Source organism: Ahaetulla prasina, chromosome 2, assembly GCF_028640845.1.
Source record: "Ahaetulla prasina isolate Xishuangbanna chromosome 2, ASM2864084v1, whole genome shotgun sequence".
In the NCBI taxonomy this organism is placed as follows: Eukaryota; Metazoa; Chordata; class Lepidosauria; order Squamata; family Colubridae; genus Ahaetulla; species Ahaetulla prasina.
In genome coordinates, this window is record NC_080540.1 from 27,812,278 (window position 1) to 27,836,446 (window position 24,169).

At 44.7% G+C, this 24,169-nt stretch overlaps 1 protein-coding gene across 1 annotated transcript in view; it reads left to right on the forward strand.

Annotated features, from left to right (window-relative positions):
• The window catches only part of LOC131190868 (uncharacterized), a 79,166-nt gene extending 56,117 nt beyond the window's left edge, over positions 1 to 23,049 (forward strand). Inside the window, exons 9-12 of the mRNA XM_058168345.1 lie at positions 12,350 to 12,566; positions 13,963 to 14,208; positions 16,465 to 16,752; positions 22,957 to 23,049. Coding sequence (XP_058024328.1) covers positions 12,350 to 12,566; positions 13,963 to 14,208; positions 16,465 to 16,752; positions 22,957 to 23,036 — 831 coding nt within the window. The 3' untranslated portion in view covers positions 23,037 to 23,049. The remainder of the gene's footprint in view (positions 1 to 12,349; positions 12,567 to 13,962; positions 14,209 to 16,464; positions 16,753 to 22,956) is intronic.
• Positions 23,050 to 24,169: the final 1,120 nt, after the last annotated feature.

Sequence of the window (24,169 nt, forward strand, 5' to 3'; positions counted from 1 at the left end):
ACACCGACATGTTGCGCCTTAAACTTGCAGCGTTGGCGCTGGTGTTGACCTCCGCAACTTCATTCGCCCGGTCCTTTGTCGCTGCTTCGGTTCGGCAGACCCTTCCTCATCCTCACCGCCGGATTCGGTCTGGATCTCTTCTGGTGCACCGGGGTTGACTTTGTGCTCGCTCCATCCCCCACCTTTCCCTTGCCAGGCGAGGAGCGACTAGGAAGGGAGAGCAAGGGGTGGTGACAGCCACAGTTGGGTTCAGCTGACAGGAAGCTACAGCTGGGGGAAGAGACAGCCTGGGGTTCCCACCACCCATTGCTTCAGCCCATCTGCTCCGCCATCCCCCCCCCATTGCACCATTACCTCATTCTGGCTGGTGAGGGCTGCGCTGCAAAGTTGTTGTTTTTTATTATTATTATTTGCATTTATATCCCGCCCTTTTCCGAAGACTCAGGGCAGCTTACACTATGTTAAGCAATAGTCTTCATCCATTTGTATATTATATACAAAGTCAACTTTTATTGCCCCCAACAATCTGGGTCCTCATTTTACCTACCTTATAAAGGATGGAAGGCTGAGTCAACCTTGGGCCTGGTGGGACTTGAACCTGCAGTAATTGCAAGCAGTTGCTGTTAATAACAGACAGACTTAGTAGAAATAGACTCAGAGACTGAATTGGTTAAGGATTGTATGATTAAGTGGGCACAAAATTTTCAGCAACCAATAATGTTGGAAACTTGGGAAAGAATTTGGGTGAGGAATGTTAAATTTACATAAGCGCAAAATATGAGAGAAAATTTTTATAAGATATTTTATAGATGGCATTTAGACCCCAAAAAATTGTCATGTATGTATCCTAATGTACAGGCTAAATGTTGGAGATGCGATTGTGAAGATGCCACTTATTACCATATATGGTGGACTTGTAAAAAAGTTAAAGCATTTTGGATTAAACTATGGTGGATCATGCAGAATATTTTGAAAAAGAAGATTAAGTTTACCCCGCAGTTCTTTTTACTAGGAATAATTATGGATTGTACAGCTATAGAGACTAAATTGATTTTGAACTTAATAACAGCCACAAGACTTTTGATTGCTCAATATTGGAAGAAAGAAGAATTACCTACAATTGAAGAATGGACACTTAAAGTATCAAATCTGGCAGAAATGGCAAAAATCTCTGCTTACTTGAAAGACTATACACAAGAAAAATATATTTTAGAATGGAAAATGTGGATTGATTATATTCAAAATAAGTATCAGATAAAAAAATATCAAATAGCATATGAGTAAATTTAGGAAATATTTTGTATTAGATATATTTCTGAAGGAGAGGGGAATTTAGAGTGTGACTAAGTGTGGAGAGACTAGAGATTATAATTTAGGAATTATTTTAGATTATGATTGTTAGTTTTGATACCCTGCATTTTGTTCTGGGAAGTCGGGTGGGGGTAAGGGGAGGGAATTGGGGGTGGAGGCTAGTGATGGAGTGATGGTTAATGTACAGGGATTATTGAAGATGTATAAATATAATTAATGTAGGGTCGGGTCTGCCCAGTTGCCATTTTAGAACGGTGGGGAGGGAGAAAAGAGAGAGTAGGAGGTAGGAAAGAGGAGAAGAGGAAGGAAGAGGGGTAGAAGAGGGAGAAGGAAGGTGTAGGGTGGAGGGAGGAGAGGATGTAGATAAGAGAAGGAGAGGAAGGTCTGGAAAGTAAAAGAAGGTAAAAGAGGGAAGAGTGTTAAAAAGTGGGGTGGTGACTGGACAGGCCCGACTAATTGTATATAACTGTACATTGAATGAGTTGTTCGACATGATCGTAAAAATAAAACATTTTTATGGAAAAAAAAAAAGAACACAGCAGCCTGCAATTACTGCAGGTTCAAGCCCGGCCCAAGGTTGACTCAGCCTTCCATCCTTTATAAGGTAGGTAAAATGAGGACCCAGATTGTTGGGGGGGCAATAAGTTGACTTTTTAAATATACAAATAGAATGAGACTATTGCCTTATACACTGTAAGCCGCCCTGAGTCTTCGGAGAAGGGCGGGATATAAATGTAAATAAAAAAAAATCATTGGCTGGCCCCATCCCTCACCCTCCCCTCCCAGTCACTCTTCACTTGCCCTTGGAAATCCGAGACATACAAGGAGAGAGGGGAGGGGAGAGAGAGAGAGATACAGAAAGGGGGGAGAGAGGGGAGGATAGAGAGAGGGGAGAGAGAGAGACATGGAGAAATACAGAGGGAGGGAGGGAGGGAGGGAGAGTGGGATTGCGGTTTATGGTGTTTTTTTAGCAACCGATTCTCTGCCTTAAGGACCAGCTGGGTAGGCATGGCTAAGGCAGTCATGTGACTGGGTAGGAATGAGTGAGTGATGTGGAGTTGGCCATGCCCACCCAGGTTTTGTGGCTCCCGGTGTTTTTTTTTTCTGTGGGAAACAGGTCCAAATGGCCCTTTGAGTGTTTAAGGTTGCAGACCCCCAGTGTTGTGCTTCGCTCGCCCCCCTCTCCGCAGCCGGGCCCTTCTCATTTCCTGCCAGACACTGCTAGTACAAAAGAATGTCCTGGCATGCCTCCAGCCCCCAGTCCTAGCACCATGCCCGGGCAAACGGAGCAACTAAACCCCTCCCCCACAGCATGTGAGTCTGAGGAATATGAAGCCAATCACGAGCTGGAATTACCAACAGCTGGGCTGGAATTACCAACAGCTGGAGGCTGGAGAGATCCACGCTTCCGGAGAATGGAGAGGCGACATCAGCAAAAGGAAGGGAGGGGCAGGCCTGGATAAGTGCTGAGTCATGGAGCCACACCCCATGGCCTGTATAAAGGATCTGCTTTCTGGCATTCTCTGAGTCAGGCAAAGTCTAATCTGGATTGCTGAAGTCACACCTTGGATTCCTGCCTGCCCTGAGGAGTCTGATAGGACTTTGGCAGAGCTGCAGAGGCACGCTGGATACAGACTTCCCCGACCCAGCCATCAGAGGAGGAGTGGGACACGACACCCTGGTTTATGGAGTGATGGGACAACATAATCTATGGAATTATGAACCAGTTTCCTGAGACATTTCCATTAAGAAAGTTCACTTATTTAAAGAGAAACTGTTAAAGAAACAGGTGTGGGAAACGTACCATTGGTGGGAAGCGAGTGGCACTTTAAAGCGGTCCCACAGCAAGTGGAGAAAGCAAAACCAAACCATCTCCATCTTGCAGGATTGTAATAAGTGTATCTGAAGCAGCAAAATGAGAAGTTCAAGGAACAAGTCACTGAACTGAGGAGAACTGCTGAACCACCTGCCCCCACCAATTCACTCACGTCCCACCATTCCCAAAGCTTTGCCAGCCACTCTCTCCTTTCCATGTAAACCCCTCAGAGAAAAAGAACCTTCCTTAGACCTGGTATACAAAATATCTTATTCCACCAGACTTGAAATCCTGGGATTAGAAAACTTAGAACTCTGCCGACTCCGACAAGACCTGTGTTTAACACACAGAATCATCTATTGCAATGTCCTTCATGTTAAAGACTTCTTCAGCTTCAATCGCAATAATACAAGAGCAAACAATAAATTCAAACTTAATGTTAACCCCTTCAATCTTGATTGCAGAAAATTTGACTTCAGTAACAGAGTTGTTAATGCGTGGAATACACTACCTGACTCTGTGGTCTCCTCTCCAACTCCTAAAAGCTTCAACCAAAAACTGTCTATCATTGACCTCACCCCATTCCTAAGAGGACTATAAGGGGCATGCATAAGTGCACAAAAGTGCCTACCGTTCCTGTCCTATTGTTTCCTTTCAATATATGTTCCTGTATATAATGTTGTGACCAAAAAAAAAAGAAAAGGTGGATTCCCCCAGATCTCATATATCCAAGCCCAGGAACATCCAACCACAAGATCTGAAGTTCTAATCACCAAAGCAGGAAGGATAATGTTGGAAGAAATGTCCATCTGGGTTCAGTTCCAAGTGGGGAAAAAGACACTGGAAACATGGAGACTGCTTGGAAAGATGATTTAATGGTGGTCAGGATCCCATGGTTTGAGTTCCTGAACAGAAAAGGGATGAGATCCTGTGCGCTCCCTGGCTTTATGCTTTTTCTGAGCTTGGAACTTTCTGGGGCACAAGAAGAGTATCCTGATTGGTTGTCAGACTCTCAGGGGGTGGGGGTATTAGCTAGCCTTGCTGGCTGATGTAATCTTCCCAGGTGCCATGTGGTGAGTTTCTGTTGCTATGTGGGTCCTATTGTGTTGCAGATGATGGTCCCATTGACAAAGGTGGGGAGAATGAGTTTCTATCTCTGACCCATTGACAAAGGTGGGGGAGTCAGGAAGCTGCTTTGTCTTTAAAACATGTTTCTCCATTTCTCATCCATATTCTGCCTTTTAAATATTTTCTAAAATATTTCATTCTTCTAGGAGGGGGGTGGGTGCTAACTTCCTACAATAGGTAGAGTCCCAGATCAATTTGGCCCCACAATGAATGTATTTTAACTATGTGAAAGCACTGCCCCTTATAACTCTTGGGTGTTTGTTCCCTGGAGCCCCTGTGATTTCTGCAGCCTCTTCCTCCAGTTCTCCAAGATAGAACATGACCTTGAAAGGTTCCAATACAAGACCACACCAGATGCATAGCATCACTTGAAGGACCTTCTTTTCTCACTCACATCTGTAGGAAGTTAGCACCCACCCCCTTCCTAAAAGAATGAAATATTTTAGAAAATATTAAAAAGGCAGAATATATTTCCCTGGATGAGAAATGGAGAGACATGTTTTAAGGACAAAGCAGCTCCCTGCGGCTTCCTGCCTCCCACCCACCTTTGTCAATGGGCCATTAAGGCCTCAGCCAAGCTCACTCATTTCCCCCACCTTTGTCAATGGGCCATCATCTGCAACACAATAGGACCCATCTAGCAACAGAAACTCCCCACACGGCACCTGGGAAGATTACATCAGCCAGCAAGACTAGCTAAGACCCCCACACTCTGGGAGTCTGACAACCAATCAGGATACTCCAGGAAGATCAAAGCTCAGAGAAAGCATAAAGCCAGGGAGTGCAGAGCATCTCATCCCTTTTCTGTTTAGGAACTTAAGCCATGTGATCCTGTCCACTATTAAACCATCTTTCCAAGCAGTCTCCATGTTTCCAGTGTCTTTTTCCCCACTTGGAACTGAACCCAGATGGATATTTCTTTGAACGCATCTGCCAGAGCAAAAAGGCAAGGAATGCTTGGTCAGCCAGGGGTCCAAAGGTACCATTGATGGCATCAGCCTAATGATGATACCTGATCCAGAATAAAGGATCACATCCCCCAAAGGCATCATGTTCAACAGGAGGCTGAGAATGTGGAGCCCTGAGACCCCTTTAAAGTCAGGAGGTTTGGGGCTGACCTCTCCCCTCCCAATGCCAAGTGGAATCGACCATGGAAAAGGGAAGGGAATCACCCATAAAACTCTCACAACCTCACCTGGTCCAGAAGGATATTGTGGTCCATAGCCGTTGAGTGAGCTCCGCTTCTACACTTCCTGCTCTCTGTGGTGGTAAAACAACCCAGCTGGAGAGGAGCTGAATGGTGGTTTATAGGAGAGATCAGAGTCACTTATCCCTCACACCTGGAGCAAGTCAAGTGGAGACATCTCAGGAGCCCATCAAACATGCACAGGGTTTTGATCCAAGAAATACAGAGCATGCCAACTACCATATTTTTCAGAGTATAAGACACACCTTAGTTTTTGGGGAGGAAAATAAGAAAAAAGCTGATTGGCGGGTGGACCGGCCTCCCGGAATACCCCCAATCAGCTGTTCCCAGAGGTGAATTTTAGCAATAGGTTCCTTGTTGTGAGCTCTGTGCCTTGCTTTTTTTTTTTTTTTTTGCTTGTTTTTCTGTCTCTGAAACTTCTGAAACTCTGTTTCAGAAAAAACTTCTTTTCCTGCCTCTGAAAGCCTCCGAAACAGAGCTTTGGAAAAAAAGCCTGTGAAGGTCTGTTTGGGGGCTTCTTTTCTGAAGCTGTGTTTGGGGGCTTCTTTTCTGAAGCTGTGTTTGGGGGCTTCTTTTCTGAAGCTGTGTTTGGGGGCTTCTTTTCTGAAGCTCTGTTTGGGGGCTTCTTTTCTGAAGCTGTGTTTGGGGGCTTCTTTTCTGAAGCTCTGTTTGGGGGCTTCTTTTCTGAAGCTCTGTTTGGAGGCTTCTTTTCTGAAGCTCTGTTTGGGGGCTTCTTTTCTGAAGCTCTGTTTGGAGGCTTCTTTTCTGAAGCTCTGTTTGGAGGCTTTTTTTCTGAAGCTCTGTTTGGAGGCTTCTTTTCTGAAGCTCTGTTTGGGGGCTTCTTTTCTGAAGCTCTGTTTTTTTGTTTTTTTGTTTGTTTGTTTGCATTTATATCCCGCCCTTCTCCGAAGACTCAGGGCGGCTTACACTATGTTAGCAATAGTCTTCGTCCTATTTATATTTATTTATTTATATTATAAATATTTATATTTATATACAAAGTCAACTTATTGCCCCCAACAATCTGGGTCCTCATTTTACCTACCTTATAAAGGATGGAAGGCTGAGTCAACCTTGGGCCTGGTGGGACTTGAACCTGCAGTAATTGCAGGCAGCTATGTTAATAACAGACTGTCTTACCAGTCTGAGCCACAGAGGCTGTTTGGGGCTTCTTTTCTGAAGCTTCATTTCTGATGCTTTTTTCAGCCTCTGAAACCTCCCTTTGAGAAGCTGGGCGGGGCTACATTCGGAGTATAAGATACACTTTGGGGGGAAAAGGTGTGTCTTATACTCTGAAAAATATGGTATATAAGGAAAGAAAACAAGTTACTTTAAACTAACCCAAGGATGGGAGATAATGGCTGAAACAGTCTCTGGGGAGAGGGACAACAAAGGGACATTTTGAAACTTCAGAGTGTTGGGAAAGTCAGGAATGGGACAACTTGCCACAACCAACTCACTATGGCCAACTCGCTGCAGGACAATTTAACAAGTCTATTTAACTATTCAAAATAAATATTATTCTAATTGTTGCCATTCACATTTCATTCTGTCCCTCCTTCTGCATCCTTTCTTTAATGTTTCTATTCCATCATTTCTTTGGTATTAGTCTAACTCTTGTCCTGCAGCGAATTGTCCTGTGGTGAGATGGACATGTCAAGTTGGCCATCATGAATGGTCATAGACCCAGGAAAGTCAATTCTTAGATAAGTGGAAGTGATTAAATAGATTTGAAGGGTTTCCTGCAACATACATACTGATGTCTTTGTATACCTGCATTTCCTTTCTCATGAAGAACATACTTACTGCTGTAAAAGTACATCCTTCCTGCATTAACCTGCATTAAGATCTAAAAAAACCTCCATAAAATGCCACTGTTTCCCACAAGATCTCAAACTAGCAGAAGCAATCTACACACCTTTGTAGTGCTAATAGGGGACCAAGTGGCTATTTAGAAAGACAAAAAGAAGGAAAAGATAACACTACAGGGGAATGCAAATTTAGAGTTAGATTATATCACTGAACTTTACTATGGGATACACAAACCAGATTCCAGGATATGCAGATGCCAGTTGATGGTTTATGACATCCCTAAAGATATTTCAAAGACCTCCTTTTGGTATAAGAGGACATTGCTTTCTCTCATGAGTTTGGTAGCTCCTTCCTTGCATGTATGTATGTATCATCTATGTGTTTGGAACGACTATCCATTGGAACCTGATCAGGATTAAATGCTATTTTATTCAAGCCTCTGTTTAAGTCTCTTGATTGGCAGTTATGAGCTTAGACATATTAATAAGTGAACCTTACAGATTGATATAGAGAGATATAATTTTGTTGCTGTCAGACCTGGAAGCCAGATTTCTACTTTTGTGTTTTCAGGCTTCAGGCCTGCCACAAATCCTACTGTGGGAAATTGGGATGGGCGATTACATAGAGAGAAGAAGATATGTAGTCACAATAAAAAAATTTTTTATAGAAAGTCAAGGCCATTGGGCCCTGCCGCTGTGTGGAGAAGAATGAGGAGGTCTCTTCTGTTCCAGACAGTATCTGATTGGACGTGTGATGGACATGTGGGAGAAGTGAGCAAGGTCTTGAACTTTCTTTTGTGTGTGGAAAACCCGGAAGCTCTCAGATTCAGGTTTTCACAGAGGTGCCAATATGACATCTCTAATAAAGTTTACATCTCTAATAAAGCTTATTGACCACGGTCAATACACGATCTTATCCAGGGGGGCGCCGCGGATCTTATAGGCGTTACGGAAACCTGGTTGGGCACAGAAGGGGGTGTGCCCCTTGTTGAAATGTGCCCATCGGGTTTCCGCGCATTCCATCAGCCGAGGGCTCAGGGTAGGGGTGGGGGGGTGGCGGTTGTGATTAGAGAGAGTCTGGAGCCGAGGGAGACCACTGTACCTCAGATTGCCGGGTGTGAATCCCTCTTTGTGAGATGGGGTCATAGGTGTCAGATGGGCTTGCTGGTCGCGTACCTGGCTCCTTGCTGCGTGACAGCTGCCCTGCCCGAGCTCCTGGAGGTGCTTGCTGGGGTGGCAGTTGAGACCCCCAGACTTTTAGTCATGGGGGACTTTAACTTGCCATCTTCCGGCTCGTCATCGACAGCAGCTCGGGAGTTCACGGCTTCCATGACGGCCTTGGACCTGACTCAAGTAGTTGATGGCCCTACTCACACTGGGGGTGGCACACTGGACTTGATTTTTATCTCTGGTCAGTGGTTGAGAGATCTGGACTTGAAGGAAATAGTCATTGAACCTTTGTCATGGTCAGATCACTCTCTCCTTCGCCTGGACTTTCTGACCGCCATTCAACACCGCAGGGAGACGGAACCAATGCGCCTGATGGACCCGGAGAGGTTCCAGACGGAGCTTGGGCCACTTCCTGAGGGTCTGGCTCACGGCACGGCTGAGGAACTTGTTACGGCCTGGGAACGGGCCGCGGCGGGGGCCTTAGACCGTGTCGTGCCTTTGCAGCCTCTGACCCGGCGCAGGTCCCAACCGGCTCCTTGGTTCTCCGAGGAGCTGAGGGGGATGAAGCGCCGGAGAAGACGCCTAGAGAGTTCCTGGAGGTCTAGCCGTTCAGAGGCTGATCGGACACTAGTGAAGTCCTATAATAGGGCTTACCTAGTGGCATTGAGGGAAGCGAGGCGTTGCTACGCCTCCTCCCTCATTGCGTCGGCAGAAAACCGCCCAGCCGCCCTGTTTTGGGTGACTTGTTCCCTCCTTCACCAGGGGGAGCGGGATGACCCGTTGCAGGGACGTGCTGAGGAGTTTAACGGTTATCTAATCGTTCAGCTTCGGGACGGTTTGGACCAAAATTGTGGTGACTCAGGTGAGATGTCTGAGGGTGGTCTTGGTGACATTGTTTGGGATGAGTTTGACCCTGTGGCTCCCGAGGACATGGACAGGTTGTTGGGTAGGTTGAATGCCACCACGTGTTTACTGGACCCGTGCCCCTCCTGGCTGGTGCTGGCCACTCAGGAGGTGACACGAGGCTGGCTCCAGGCGATTACGAGTGCTTCTTTGGTGGAGGGTGTCTTTCCGGCCGCCTTGAAAGAGGCGGTGGTGAGGCCCCTCCTCAAGAAGCCTTCCCTGGACCCGGCTGTTTTAGGTAATTATCGTCCGGTCTCCGCTTTGCGGCGAAGGTTGTAGAGAGTATGGTGGCATATCAGTTTCCCTTACACCTGGATGAAACTGTCTATCTAGACCCGTTCCAGTCCGGTTTCCGGCCCGGTTACAGCACGGAGACGGCTTTGGTCGCGTTGGTGGATGATCTCTGGAGGGCCAGGGATAGGGGTTGTTCCTCTGCCCTGGTCCTATTAGACCTCTCAGCGGCTTTCGATACCATCGACCATGGTATCCTGCTGCGCCGATTGGAGGGATTGGGAGTGGGAGGCACCGTTTATCGGTGGTTCTCCTCCTATCTCTCCGATCGGTCGCAGACGGTGTTGACAGGGGGGCAAAGGTCGGCTCCGAGGCCCCTCACTTGTGGGGTGCCGCAGGGGTCGATTCTCTCGCCCCTTCTGTTCAACATCTATATGAAGCCGTTGGGTGAGATCATCAGTGGCTTCGGTGTGAGGTACCAGCTGTACGCTGATGACACCCAGCTGTACTTTTCCACACCGGGCCACCCCAATGAAGCTATCGAAGTGCTGTCCCGGTGTTTGGAAGCCGTACGGGTCTGGATGGGGAGAAACAGGCTCAAGCTCAATCCCTCCAAGACAGAGTGGCTGTGGATGCCGGCATCCCGGTACAGTCAGCTGAGTCCTCGGCTGACTGTTGGGGGCGAGTCATTGGCCCCGATGGAGAGGGTGTGCAACTTGGGCGTCCTCCTGGATGAACGGCTGTCTCTGGAAGATCATTTGACGGCCGTCTCCAGGAGAGCTTTCTACCAGGTTCACCTGGTGCGCCAGTTGCGCCCCTTTCTAGACTGGGATGCCCTATGCATGGTCACTCACGCCCTCGTGACGTCTCGCCTGGATTACTGCAATGCTCTCTACATGGGGCTCCCCTTGAAGGGCATCCGGAGGCTGCAGGTAGTGCAGCATGCGGCTGCGGGTGATAGAGGGAGCCCTCGTCGCTCCCGTATGACCCCTATCCTGCGCAGCCTGCACTGGCTACCTGTGGCCTCCCGGGTGCGCTTCAAGGTCTTGGTAACCACCTTTAAAGCGCTCCATGGCATAGGGCCGGGTTATTTACGGGACCGCCTACTGCTACCGAATACCTCTCACCGACCCGTGCGCTCTCACAGAGAGGGACTCCTCAGGGTGCCGTCAGCGAGGCAGTGTCGTCTGGCGACGCCCAGGGGAAGGGCCTTCTCTGTGGGGGCTCCCACCCTCTGGAACGAACTACCCCCAGGACTTCGACAACTTCCGGACCTCCGAACCTTCCGTCGCGAGCTTAAAACACACTTATTCATCTGCGCAGGACTGGATTAGATTTTAAATTTATTGGTTTTAAATGGGTTTTATTATTTATACCATTTTTAATAATTAGGCCTTGTAGAATAAGTTTTTTAATTGTTATTTTAATCTTTATTTATACTTCCCACCTGGACTATTGCAATGCTCTCTACATGGGGCTCCCCTTGAAGAGCACCAGGAGGCTCCAGCTAGTCCAGAATGCGGCTGCACGGGTGATAGAGGGAGCACCGCGTTGCTCCCATATAATACCTATCCTGCGTGGCCTGCACTGGCTGCCGGTAGCCTTCTGGGTGCAATTCAAGGTGTTGGTTACCACCTTTAAAGCGCTCCATGGCTTAGGACCGGGCTATTTACGAGACCGCCTTCTGCCACCGATAGCCTCCCAACAACCTGTGCGCTCCCACACAGTGGGCCTGCTCAGGGTGCCGTTGACCAAACAATGTCGGTTGGCAGCCCCCAGTGGGACAGCCTTCTCTGTGGCAGCACCGGCGCTTTGGAATGAGCTGCCTCCGGAGTTACGCCAACTCCTCCAGACCTTCAAACATGAACTTAAGACTTTATTATTTCATTGTGCGGGACTGGCCTAAGTGTAATTTTAATTGTAATTTTAAATGGGTTTTATGTCGGTCTATAATCCTTTTAGTTGATTCGGCCTTTTAAATATTTGTTTTTAATTCTGTTTTAAATTTGTTATTTGTATTTTGTGTTTTAAATATGGCTGTAAACCACCCTGAGTCCTTCAGGAGAAGGGCGGTATAAAAATTAAATTATAAATAAATAAATAAAAATATCTGTCATAAAACAGATGCTTGACGAAATAAAATAAAATAAAATAAAATAAAATAAAATAAAATAAATACTGCATTCTAACCACTACACCCCCGCGGTTCAATATATAATAAACATCTCCATTTGTTGCGCGTGGAAAATAAAACTTTATTATCGTGCAGCGCATCTTCCCCCGCCCCCGGGCCCGCAGACTTTGAACAGACTTTGAACAGGCGGAGAATTTCAAGGGAGCTGGGGGGGGGGCGGGGGGGGCGGGCGAGGGGCCGAGGATGGAGACCGGGCGCTGTTATTGGCGGAGCCAAAGATATCTTCGGTTGCAGATGCAAATAAAACGCACAGCTAAGCGCCGCATTAGGATCCTTCGTGCTAGGATGAGACGCAGGAAAGGCAAAGAGCGCGGGTCCTTGGTGAGTCTCCGGGGGTCTTGGAACAAGGGAGCGGGGTCTGAGCCTGACGCTGCCCAAATACACGGCGACCCCTTTCAGATCATCGACCGCCACCTTCTGCCTAAAGGTCTCCAGTGGAGCGGGAGAGGTTCGATCGGAAGGGCTCAGAACAAGAATTAGCCAGGAGGTGGCTGCGTTCACACAACGGGCGGAACCAGGTCATCTGAGCATCTGCCGGTTGCGGGGAGCCTCACTCTGCGATCTCTTCCTCTCTCCAGGGCCCCGGAAGACCTCAAGGGAGCAGCGCGGTTTTTTCTTCCTGGAAGTTCAGCAGAGTCGGACTTCTTTGCGAATCCGGACGGGACCAGCACCGGAGGCGCCGCCTCAGCGACTTGTCTTTAGAGAACGGCGGATGGAGGGGGATGAAGCTGCCCCGGGCGCCCCTCTTGCTCTTGGGAACTGTGCTGGGGTCCTTCGTGCCTGGGGCTTTGTGCGGTGAGTTTGCGAACGGGGGTGGGGGGAGGAAACAGAAGGGGAGGGGAGCGCATGTCCTGGGCTGGGGTCTTTCTCTCCCCCATCTCCCCTCAGTCCCAAACCCCTTTCGCAGAAGGAAAAACCTTCCTTCTCTCGCGCTTCACCCAGCCTCGTTTAAAAACGTTAATATCTGATTTGTAATCGGTTCCCATTTGTCTTTCTGCGACCTTAGAGAGTAAAAGTGAAAGGAGAAGTTACAGACTTCAGCCCTGCAGACTTTCTCCTGGCCCTCCCTCCCTCCTCCTGCCTGGGCATTGGGCGATCCAGCTCCATCCTTATCATCAAACTTTGCCCTGGCCGGAAATATCCTAAGTGCACCTGTTAACTTCCACATGAATAGGAGCTCCCTGACTCTTCCCAAGTGGGGTCTGGGGGCGCCATGGAGGTCAGGCCCACAAGCAGCTGCCTGGGAATCCCAAGAGCCCAGAAGGAGTTAACCACATGTGGCCCTGCCCAGATGTTCCCAAGCTCAGCTGAGGGGGGCTGGGGGCTCTTTCCTCCAATTTACAGCCATGAATCTTTCCAAGCAGAAGTGAAAAGGAGAAGTGAAAACCAACCAACTTGTTCCAGAGGCTGCTTCTGACATTCAACTGTGTTTTTTTTTAATAAAAAGTTTTATTTTAACATTCATATCCAATAACATATTTAATGTACCATCATATACAATTAATCGGACCTGCCCGGTCACCACCCCCTTCCTTTAACTCTCTTCCCTTCTCTACCTTCTTCTACTTTCCACGACCATCCTCCCCTTCTCTTATCTACCTCCTCTCCTCCTTCCTCCCTACTCCTTTCTTCTCCCTCTTCTATCCCTCTTCCTTCCTTTCCTCTTCCTCCTCTTCTCTTTCCTACCTCCCTCTCTCTTCTACTTCCTTCCTTCCCATCATTCTGAAATGGTAGCCAGGCAGCTCCGATCTTACATTAATTATACGTCTTCAATCATCTCTGTACATTAACCATCAATCCATTTTCTACCTCATCCCCCCTCCCCCTCCCTTCCCCTCCTTCCCCCCACCTCCCAGGACTTCCCAGAACCGAATACAGGGTATAAAACTAACAATCAAAAATTAAAATATAACACAAATCATAATCCATAGTCACTCCTTAAAACCTCGACTCCCCGATCTCAGAAATTTCCAATTGAGTTTGTATTTGTTCTTCATTAAAGTACATAGTTTTTAATATCCAACCTTCATCAATCAGTACCAAAACAACGTTCCATCTTCCAATATTCACCAAGGATTCTTCTGAAATGTCTTTCTTCCTTAAGCAGTCTCTCAAGACATTGAACTGTTGAAGGGGATGGGGCTGCAGGGCTGAAAACCCCCCCTCAATTCTGCCCCTCCTCCATCTCCAGGCGCTCCCTCACACTCCCTGTGCTACTCCTACCTGCGACTCTCAGAGCCCAGCCAGAGGCTGCCCCAGTTGTTCATTAGGAGCTACTTGGATGACCAGCCCATCGCTCGCTATGACAGCCTCACTAGGAAGACGGAGCCTCTGGTGCCCTGGATGGAGGAAGTGGAGAAGGAGACCTTTCTGCCCCTTGAGTGGGTCTTCAGGGCTGACCTGGAGAAGGTATTAAAACTGGACCGCCATGCTGGAGGTGAGCAGAGTCAGTGGCACCAATGCCTGCTGAAAAGGAAAGAAGACCCCAATCCTCACCCCCAATTATCTTTCTCCACTACAAATTTTTTATGGCCTGACCTCAAACAGGGTTAATTGAAGTAAAAGACTTTACTCCTTGTGTGATAAGGGGGGGAAGGAGAAATCAGGTTTCTCCCCCCAGGTGGGAAGGGAGGTAGAGTATCTGTATCTTAGGAGAGGAATCCTGGACCCTTTTCATTCACACCCATTCTCTCTGGGTCTCTTTCAGGGCCTAACACCTGGCAGGTGGATCTAGGCTGTGAGGTCAAGGAAGATGGGAGCAAAGGAGGGTTTTTGCACTATGGCTACAATGGAAGGGACTTCCTCAGCTTTGATAAGGAGACCCTCAGATGGGTGACAGCTCAGCCCCAGGCCCAGAAGGTGAAGGAGAAGTGGGAGGAGGATCCAGGGTGGTCTGAGAGAAATAAAGTCTTCCTGGAGAAGACCTGCATTGAGTGGCTGGAGAGGTACCTGTCCTACCAGAAGGAGGCTCCACAGAAGATTGGTGAGTTGCAAGAGGTCTCCATTGAGCATGTTCTTGTAGGCTCCCCCTCCCCATATTATTTCTGTCCTACATAGCCAATCCATCCTTTGCAGAAAAGGGTCAGGATGTATCTCACATCATATTACAGAAGGAAAATAATCTTCAATGCCTCCCGCACCCTGCAAAAAATAAGTACTTCAAAGGCAAAGAAACTGAGTAGGAAAATAAGGTCTTAGTCCTATTGCAGTGAGAAAAATCTTGGAAAGTAGAAGAAATTAATTTTGGGTCAGAACGAAAAGATCAGTTCCTGATTCCTATGTGGAACTTGAGCAAATTCAATTTAGGGGGGTTAAAAACTGAATCAGTTCCCAAATTAGGGTTTATGTTGGTCAATTTGAGAACTTTACCCCAAATTCTATGTATTTGTTTAAAAAAAACCTGAGAGCTTCAATGTTCCCATCTTTGTGTTGCCATACATTTCCACCCCAAACCATCCCAACGATGCTGCTGAAGTGATGTCCCGGTGTCTGGAGGCCGTGCGGGTCTGGATGGGGAGAACTCAACCCTTCCAAGGCTTCGACTCAACCCTTCCAAGACTGAGTGGCTATGGATGCCGGCGTCCCGATATAACCAGCTAATGCCATCGCTGGCTGTTGGGGGCGAGTCATTGGCACCCACGGAGAGGGCTCGCAATCTAGGCGTCCTCCTGGATGTACGGCTGTCTGTAGAAGAGCATATGATGGCCGTTGCCAGGGGGGCTTTTTATCAGGTTCGCCTGATACGCCAGTTGCGTCCCTTTCTGGACCGGGATTCTTTATGCATGGTCACTCACACTCTCGTCACTTCCCGCCTGGACTACTGTAATGCTCTCTACATGGGGCTCCCCTTGAAGAGCACCCGGAGGCTCCAACTGGTTCAGAATGCGGCCGCGTGGGTAATAGTGGGAACCACCCGAGGCTCACATGTAACACCTGTCCTGCGCGAGCTGCACTGGCTTCCAGTGGTCTTCCGGGTGCAATTCAAGGTGTTGGTTATCACCTTTAAAGCATTCCTTGGCATAGGACCGGGTTATTTACGGGACCGCCTGCTGCTACCAATAGCCTCCCAACGACCTGTGCGCTCCCATAGAGAGGGTCTCCTCAGGGTGCCATCGGTCAAACAATGTAGACTGGCGACCCCCAGGGGGAGAGCCTTCTCTGTGGGGGCTCCTGCCCTTGGAATGAGCTGCCTCCGAGGATACGTCAACTGTCTGATCTCCGGACCTTTCGCCACGAGCAAAAGACCTTTCTATTTTATTGTGCAGGGCTGGCTTAATGAAGTTTTTGTTGGGGATTTATTATAGTCTTATATTCCTTCAGTTTTTAATTTAAGTAGTTTTTATATGTTTTTTAACTTTTCTGAGTTGTGTTTTTACCCTGGTTGTAAACCACCCTGAGTCCTTCGGGAGAAGGGCAGTATATAAATAAAATAAAATAAAATAAAATAAGATAAAATAAAATAAAATAAAATAAAATAAAATAAAATAAAATAAAATAAAATAAAATAATAAAATAAAATAAAATAAAATAAAATAAAATAAAATAAAATAAATAAATTTGTGGGTACCAGAGATTCAGGAGAGGAGAGGGAGCAGAGGGAGAGGAGGGCCAAAGGAGGACTTGATACAGTATTTAAATCATCTTGCCAGAAAATCTAGAAATTCTGGGAACTCTGATGTTGCTGTTTCTGCAGAGCCCCCGGTTGGGAAGGTGACCCGCAAGGTGGTGGATGAAAGCCTGGAGGTCCTCATCTGCCAGGCCTTTGGCTTCTACCCCAAGGAGATCCAGGCCACCTGGACCAGGGATGGAGAGGCCTGCGAGTACGAGACCCTCCCTAGGAACGTGGCCCCCAACTCAGATGGGACCTATTATGTCTGGCTCAGCATTGAGATCGACCCCAAGGAGAGGGACCGTTTTCAGTGTCATCTGAAGCACGAGGGCTTGCAGGAGCCCTTGGTCTTGGCCTGGAAAGAGGAAACAGGTGAGAAACTGAGAGGATGTGACATGCAGAAATAGATTTTACACAACTGTTTGAAAATATGTGTTAGGGGGAGAGGCGTGACCGAAGTCGTGACGAGACGGACGCGAACCCCTGAGGCTCCGGGGGGGGGGGAAGCGCCGAAAATCCCTTCATATGGGGGTCCACTATGGACCATAGCTGTCCTGCAGGGTGTTGTGTCTTGCCCGCCCTCAGAGCAGCCGGGGCCTTCTTACCTGCTCCCGAACACTGAGGAATGTATGCCTCCCGGCCCAAGTCCTGGCTCCATGCCCACACAAACTGCAGAAGAAGGAGCATCTCCCTGCCCCAGCCCTGACTCCATGCCCAGGCAAACGGAGCAGCTAGACCCCTCCCCCTCCTCCACAGCAGGTGAGCCTGAGGAGGGTTTACTCCCAACAACAGCTGATTGGAGTAATCCTCGCATCAGAAGATTGGATAGGTGGAGGCAACAGAAGGAAGGGAGGGGCAGGCCTTAATGAGTGCTGAGTCATGGAGCCACACCCCATGGCCTATATAAAGGATCTACTTTCTGGCAGTCTCTGAGTCAGGCAAAAGTCGAACTTATCTTGCTGAAGTCACTTACTGGTCTCCTGCCTGCTCTGAGGACTTTGCTAGGACTTTGGGCAGAGCTGCAGAGGCAAGCCTGATTCGGATTTCCCTGACCCAGCCGTCAGCGGAGGAGTGGGACACGACACAGGGACAATGTAGAAAAAAGGAGCTGCCGGTGTGAACAGGGAAGTTGCAAATTCCCTGTAACGCTGGCCATTGTCCTTCGACCCTGCGATGAGGACCATCGCCATCACCAGTTGCCTAAAGTCGGGATGGCCACAAAGAACAGGCAGGAGGTTGAAGCAGAGAAACTGCACAAGATATTGAAGCCGGATGAGTTAACACCAGCTCACAAAGAGGCACTTTAATTGATTTTGGCAACAACCTTTTAAGAAATTTTTATTTGAGGGCTTCCGGTTTGGCTCCGCTGTGTTAATGGCGGCGATTTCAGTCCGCCCGTTCTTTGTGATTCTGTGAGAGCTGTTTAGACAGTGCTAATCTTCTGTCAACAGCTCGTAAATCTCTGCCCTCGGGCAAAGAGGGGGAGATGAGCATTTGAACTGAAGTTTGAGCCCCCAAGAAAAGCCCCAGAATGATTTCTGGTGGTTTGATGGGAAACGCTCCTTCGATAGTTCAAAAAAGCTCCAGAGTCCAGAACGCCTCTGCAAAAGCAGAGCAAAACGCAGCGTCCATCTCCGTGACTGAAGAGGAATACTGATAAAATGTGAACACCGGAAGAATCGAAAGCAGGAGGCTGGCATTTGTTTGTAAGATGATTTTAACTCCCTGACAGAGAAGTTATTTGAAGAGTGGAGATGAAGAAAGATGGCGTTTTGTGTTTTGAAAGTGAAAGCTAAGGAAATGCTGATTACAATTGCTGGTGTGGAACCTCTAAGAAGAAAATAACAAGATTTTTTTTTCTAAATGGAATTCTTTTTTTTAAAAAAAAAAATCTATTTCTTTTTTTATTATCTTTTTTTTACAGTGTTTAAGAAGAAAAATTTATTGGGTTTTTTTTCTTTTTATTCCCTCCCCCCCCCCTTTTTTTTTCTTCTTCTTCTTGATATTACTTAGTTTAAAAATGGCTTTTAAGCAAAGAGATTTAAACACTTCTAAATTATTGGAAATATCTTCACTTCAGGTACGGAAATTGAGAGAGGATATTAAAGAAAGTCTAAGGAATTTTTTACAGGAGCTTATGGAGGCTCATCTTTCAGAAATAGATCAAAAATTTAATGAAATGGAGAAAGAAATACTGGATTTTAAAGATTTGGTGGAAGAGCAGAGTAAGGAGATGAAAAAATTAAAGGAATCAATTACTCCATTATTGTTATCTAGTACACAGACAGAAGAAAGACTGAATGAATTTAACCAAATTAATTTAGATTTGCAAAGGAAAATAGATGAAGTTCAAATTAATTTGAATTTAGAAAATAAAATAGATGATATTCAGGTTAAGGCTGATAAGGCAGAGGAAGAAAGGGTTATATTACAATATAAATTAATGGAATATGCTATAAGGGTAAGGGTTTAAGAGAATTTAAAGAGGAAAATTTGAAGAGATTTTTATTCAGGCCTTTGCCCAGATAGAGAATGGAACCAGAAGATTTTGAAGTTAATATTGAAAAATTTATCGTGTTAATTCCTGGTGGGCAAGGCAGAAGTGTTTACCGAGAGATGTGGTTATTTATTTTACAAATAAGAGGATTAGGTATGGAATTTTGCAAGCATTTTATAAAAATAAATTTCAAATATTAGGACAAGATATAATAATGATGAAGGAAATTCCTCCTAAAAAGTTAAGAAAGAAAGAATTTGCCTTTCTGGTGGATGAGCTTAAGAAACATCAGATATATTTTAGATGGGAGGTTCCAGCAGGTTTAACACTGAATTATAAAGGAAGAAAAGTATTTTCTCAATACAATTTGTAAAGCACGAGATTTTATACTAATGTATTAAAGATTGGGAATTCTTTGTTAACAGATGTTAAGTTGAATGGTGAATAGATGGTTGAAAATGTGTAAGATAGAAGAAGGAGGAGAATGTTTAATTTTATTAAATATGATTATGGTTAATTTTTGTAAATGACTTATTGTGGATATAAATGTGTAATTTTAGGGGTACTATATGATATATTAAAGGTATAAAGGAATAGGAAGATGGAATATTGTTTAATTTTGGAGGATAGATAGTAAAATTTAGGAACTTGGATTAAATATTATATTTAAGAGATGGATGTAATGTTAATTAGAATGTAATTGTTATAATAGATATATTGTGGATGATATAGGTGTAATTTTAACAATGTTATTTGACATAAGTAAGGTAAAGTGAAGATTTTAATTATTACAATTGACACTTTGGATATTTGTAATATTATTTGTTGTATATATAAATGTTAAAGATGTGAAAAGATGGACTATTGCTTACCCTGAAGGTTGGACAGAAAAATTAAAGAAACTAAGTCGGAAATATGAACTATTTTTGAGAGATTGCTAAGGAAGAAAGACATTTTAGAAGAAACCTTGGTGAATATTGGAAGATGGAGCGTTGTTTTGATATTGATTGATGAAGGTTGGATATTAAAAACTACGTACTTTATTCAAGAATAAACACTAACTCAATTGGAAACTTTGGAGAATTCTAGGTGGAATGGTCTGATATATAATGGAGTGGAAGAAAAGTATCTTCTTTGTCTTTGGAAGGAGTGGAGGTTTTAAGGACGACTATGGATTATGATTTGTGCTAGATTTTAATTTTTGTTGTTAGTTTTATACCCTGTACTCGGTTCTCGGAAGTCCTGGGGGTGGGGGAGGAAGGGAAGGGAGGGAGGGTAGAAAATGGATTGATAGTTAATGTACAAAGATGATTGAAGATGTATAATTAATGTAAGATCGGACCTGCCTGGTTACTACTTTAGAATGAAGGAAAGAAGGAGTAGAAGAGAGAAGGAGGAAGAGAAGAGGAGGAGGAGGAAAGGAAGGAAGGAAGAGGGAAGAGGAGAAGAAAGGAATAGGGAGGAAAGAGGAGAGGATGTAGATAAGAGAGGGGGAGGATGGTTATGGAAAGTAGAAGAAGGTAAAGAAGGAGAGTAAAAGGAAAAGGAAGGGGGTGGTGACCAGGCAGATCCGATTAATTGTATATGAGGGTACATTAAATATGTTATTGGATATGTTATTGGATAAGAATGTCAAAATAAAACTTTTTAAGACAATAAGAAATTTTTATTTGAAACAGCGGCTAAATTAGGAAGTGAAACCGGAAGGAAATAATTGAAATGATACCTAAAAATCTAACCAAAATTCAGCTTGGAACGGAAGTCTGGAGCCCTAAATAAACTGAGAAAAATAAGACTTTTAATTCAAAGTAAAATTTGGACAATTTTGGAAGTTTTTATTAATTAATCAAGGACTACATACAAGGGAGGAAAAAAAAGAAAGGAATTAAAGGAGTATTTAAAAATGGATTTTAACTGAACATCTCCAATTTACTCTATTCTCTACAAACTTGGATCAAGTAAAGGATCAAATTGAAATCATCTATCTTAAATGGGACAAATTGGACAAAAAAGGAAAGAAATTGAAACAAAAGAGGTGATGTTACAGAAACAAAATGGATAAAAATAAAAATAAATAATAAATAAAATACTTTGTTAACTGTGAATTGCAACTGTAGACCAAAGAGTGACATCTAAAGGCAGAAGAGGAAATACAAGATTGAAAAGTTTCTGCGACTACAGGAGAATTTCAAGGGAGGCTTTCACTAACCAGCTGGTTGACCTTTAAGACTTACAACCTCAAAGAACAAAGCAGAGAACAACTGGCAACAAGAGAAATACCCAAATGACATCTAAGCAAGGAACATAAGAAAAAACTACAGAACTGGAATAACAATTATGACTTAAGAAAAGAAAAGAGCTGCTTGCAGCAATAATAGTGAATAATATTTAAAAAAAACCTTTTAAATACAAACTTTTAAAACATTTAAAAAAGATGCTGAGACTCTAGAAAGAGTGCAGAGAAGAGCAACAAAGATGATTAGGGGACTGGAGGCTAAAACATATGAAGAACGGTTGCAGAAACTGGGTATGTCTAGTTTAACAAAAAGAAGGACTAGGGGAGACATGATAGCTGTGTTCCAATATCTCAGGGGTTGCCACAAAGAAGAGGGAGTCGGGCTGTTCTCCAAAGCACCTGAGGGTAGAACAAGAAGCAATGGGTGGAAACTGATCAAGGAAAGAAGCAACTTAGAACTAAGGAGAAATTTCCTGACAGTTAGAACAATTAATAAGTGGAACGACTTGCCTTCAGAAGTTGTGAATGCTCCAACACTGGAAATTTTTAATAAAATGTTGGATAACCATCTATCTGAGATGGTGTAGGGTTTCCTGCCTGGGCAGGGGGTTGGCCTAGAAGGCCTCCAAGATCCCTTCCAACTCTGTTGTTATATTACATTATATTAAACCCATGATGTTTTAATATAAAGCTAAAAAAATGTATAAAGGCTATTAGAGAATTATAAAAAAGGGGGGCGAAGAGGAAAAGGAGAGTTAAGAAACTTAATAAGTTAAGAAAACATGGAATTTTTAAGCATATGTAATTGAACTGAAATAACTTGAGATTAAAACTTCTAATAGAGTATACAAATATAAGCATGAAACTTTTTGAGATAAGAGAAATGTTTGCTCCTTTTTATCTTGCTTTTTTATTAAGAATAGACAATGTTGAAATTGTCACTGAATAAGAAGGGAATGGTAATGAAGTTACAGATATGAATAGAATTTATTGAAATAAAAACATAATGATTTATGGCAAGGAATTTTAAAGATTAAGGATGAAATAATAAGTGAAGGGAGACCTATTTGAAAGTAAAAGGTGAGAATTAAATGCATGAGAGATTTTTATAGTTATTATTCTGTTTTTTTTTATTTTTCTCCTCTTCTTTGGTATTGATTTATGAAATAATAAATGATGAGAGACCTTTTTGAAATTAAAAGGTGAGAATTATAAGTATGAGAGAATTTTATAGATACTACCTTGTTTCTTTTTCTTTCTTCCTTTTTGTTACTGGTTTGCCTTTGATAAAATTTTTGTTTTGTGAAATGTAAGAATTATGGATACTGATTATAAAGAGTGAAAAGAAAGAAATTTGTGATGGGGAATATATGTTTTTAATGTAGAAGGGGACAAAAAGGGGGGGAGGGGACTAGACTTGATTTAAGTGTTAACTTCAGGATAGAGGGTTAGAAGAAATTTTATGTTAGAAATGTGCAAAAAATAAAATTTTAAGAGGGAAAGGGAAATACATTGGATAAACTATACAATGAGGGGGTGAAAATTGAATTGGGTTTAATTATGTACCTGACTGATATTTTGTTCAAAAAATATTTTGTATGCAGTTTATTCTTCAAAAAAAAAATTCAAAAAAAAGAAAGAAAAGATGATTGGTTGTGTCTCTTCCTTCTGCCCTTCAAGGCCATTCTCTCTGTCCTCTGCAGCCTTGGAGGGGAGGGGCTTCCTTCAGGTGGGGGCACTTCCTGGAGGCCAGTGAAGGTTGGGAAATGCTTCCATTGTATAGCAGCTCCACTCCAGGGAACTCAGCATCTGTCTAATTGAAACCATGTTTCTCCTTCTTTAGCTACAGGGTGGCTGATTCCTGTGGGAATTGGGGCTGCTGTAATATTGGCATTTGGGATCGTCTTCCTGACATGTAAGTGAAACAACTATTTTTGTTTTATCTATCTATCTATCTATCTATCTATCTATCTATCTATCTATCTATCTATCTATTTTGTCGAATACATATTAAATAATATACTGTATATAAGTATAAGCATGAATTGAATATATAAAGTGAATACAATCTAAGGGAACATTAGGACAGGAATGGTAGGCACGTTGGTGCTCTTATGTACTCCCCTTAGGAATGGGGTGAGATCAATAGTAGATAGTTTTTGGTTAAAGCTTTGGGGGTTTTGGGAAGAGACCACAGAGTCAGGTAATGCATTCCAGGCATTAACAACTCTGTTACTGAAGTCATATTTTCTGCAATCGAGATTGGAGCGGATCACTTTAAGTTTGAATCTATTGTGTGCTCGTGTATTGTTGTGGTTGAAGCTGAAGTAGTCTTCAACATATCCACTGACCTCCATCCATGGGTCTTTCTGTGCTGACTGAGTTGGTGTGGATGGGAGAGAGCCTCCCTGAGAGTTGCAGCCAGGACCCCCACAAACAGCATTTTGAATGGGAAACGGAAAGAAAGAAGAAACTAGGCAGCCATTTTTCCAACTCCTGTAAATCTCAAAATGTTCCACATTTCTGTTATTTGAGAGGAAGCCTCTTTGGCCTCAGTGGACAGAGGCTGAGGAGGCCACAAAATGAATTGGGAGCTTTAGAAAATCCCTATTCCTGCCCGTGAAGAAGATCCGTATGCCACTTCATCTGGGAAGAGGGACTGTTGTGACTCGTCCTCCCTCCTCTCCTCAGCCGGGCCCCTCCCATCTCCAACCAGGTCTTTTATCAGACTACGAGTCTGATAATGAAGATGAACGGCCTGTCATGCCTCCAGCCCCGGCCCTGGCCCCATGCCCGGAGAGGATGCCAGGAGTGAACGGACAAGCCCGATAAACCTCACTCATACGGCGTGTGTTCCTTTGACTCAGCCATCAGAGGAAGCCAGCCAGCTGCTGGAATTACTGACAGCAGATCCAGCTGAAGACAATTCAATGTGGGAGGACCCTCGCTTCCGGAGATCTGAGAGACGACGCCAGCAGAAGGAGGGGTGGGGCAGGCCTGGATAAATGCTGAGTCATGGAGCCACACCCCACAGCCTATATAAAGGACCTGCTTTT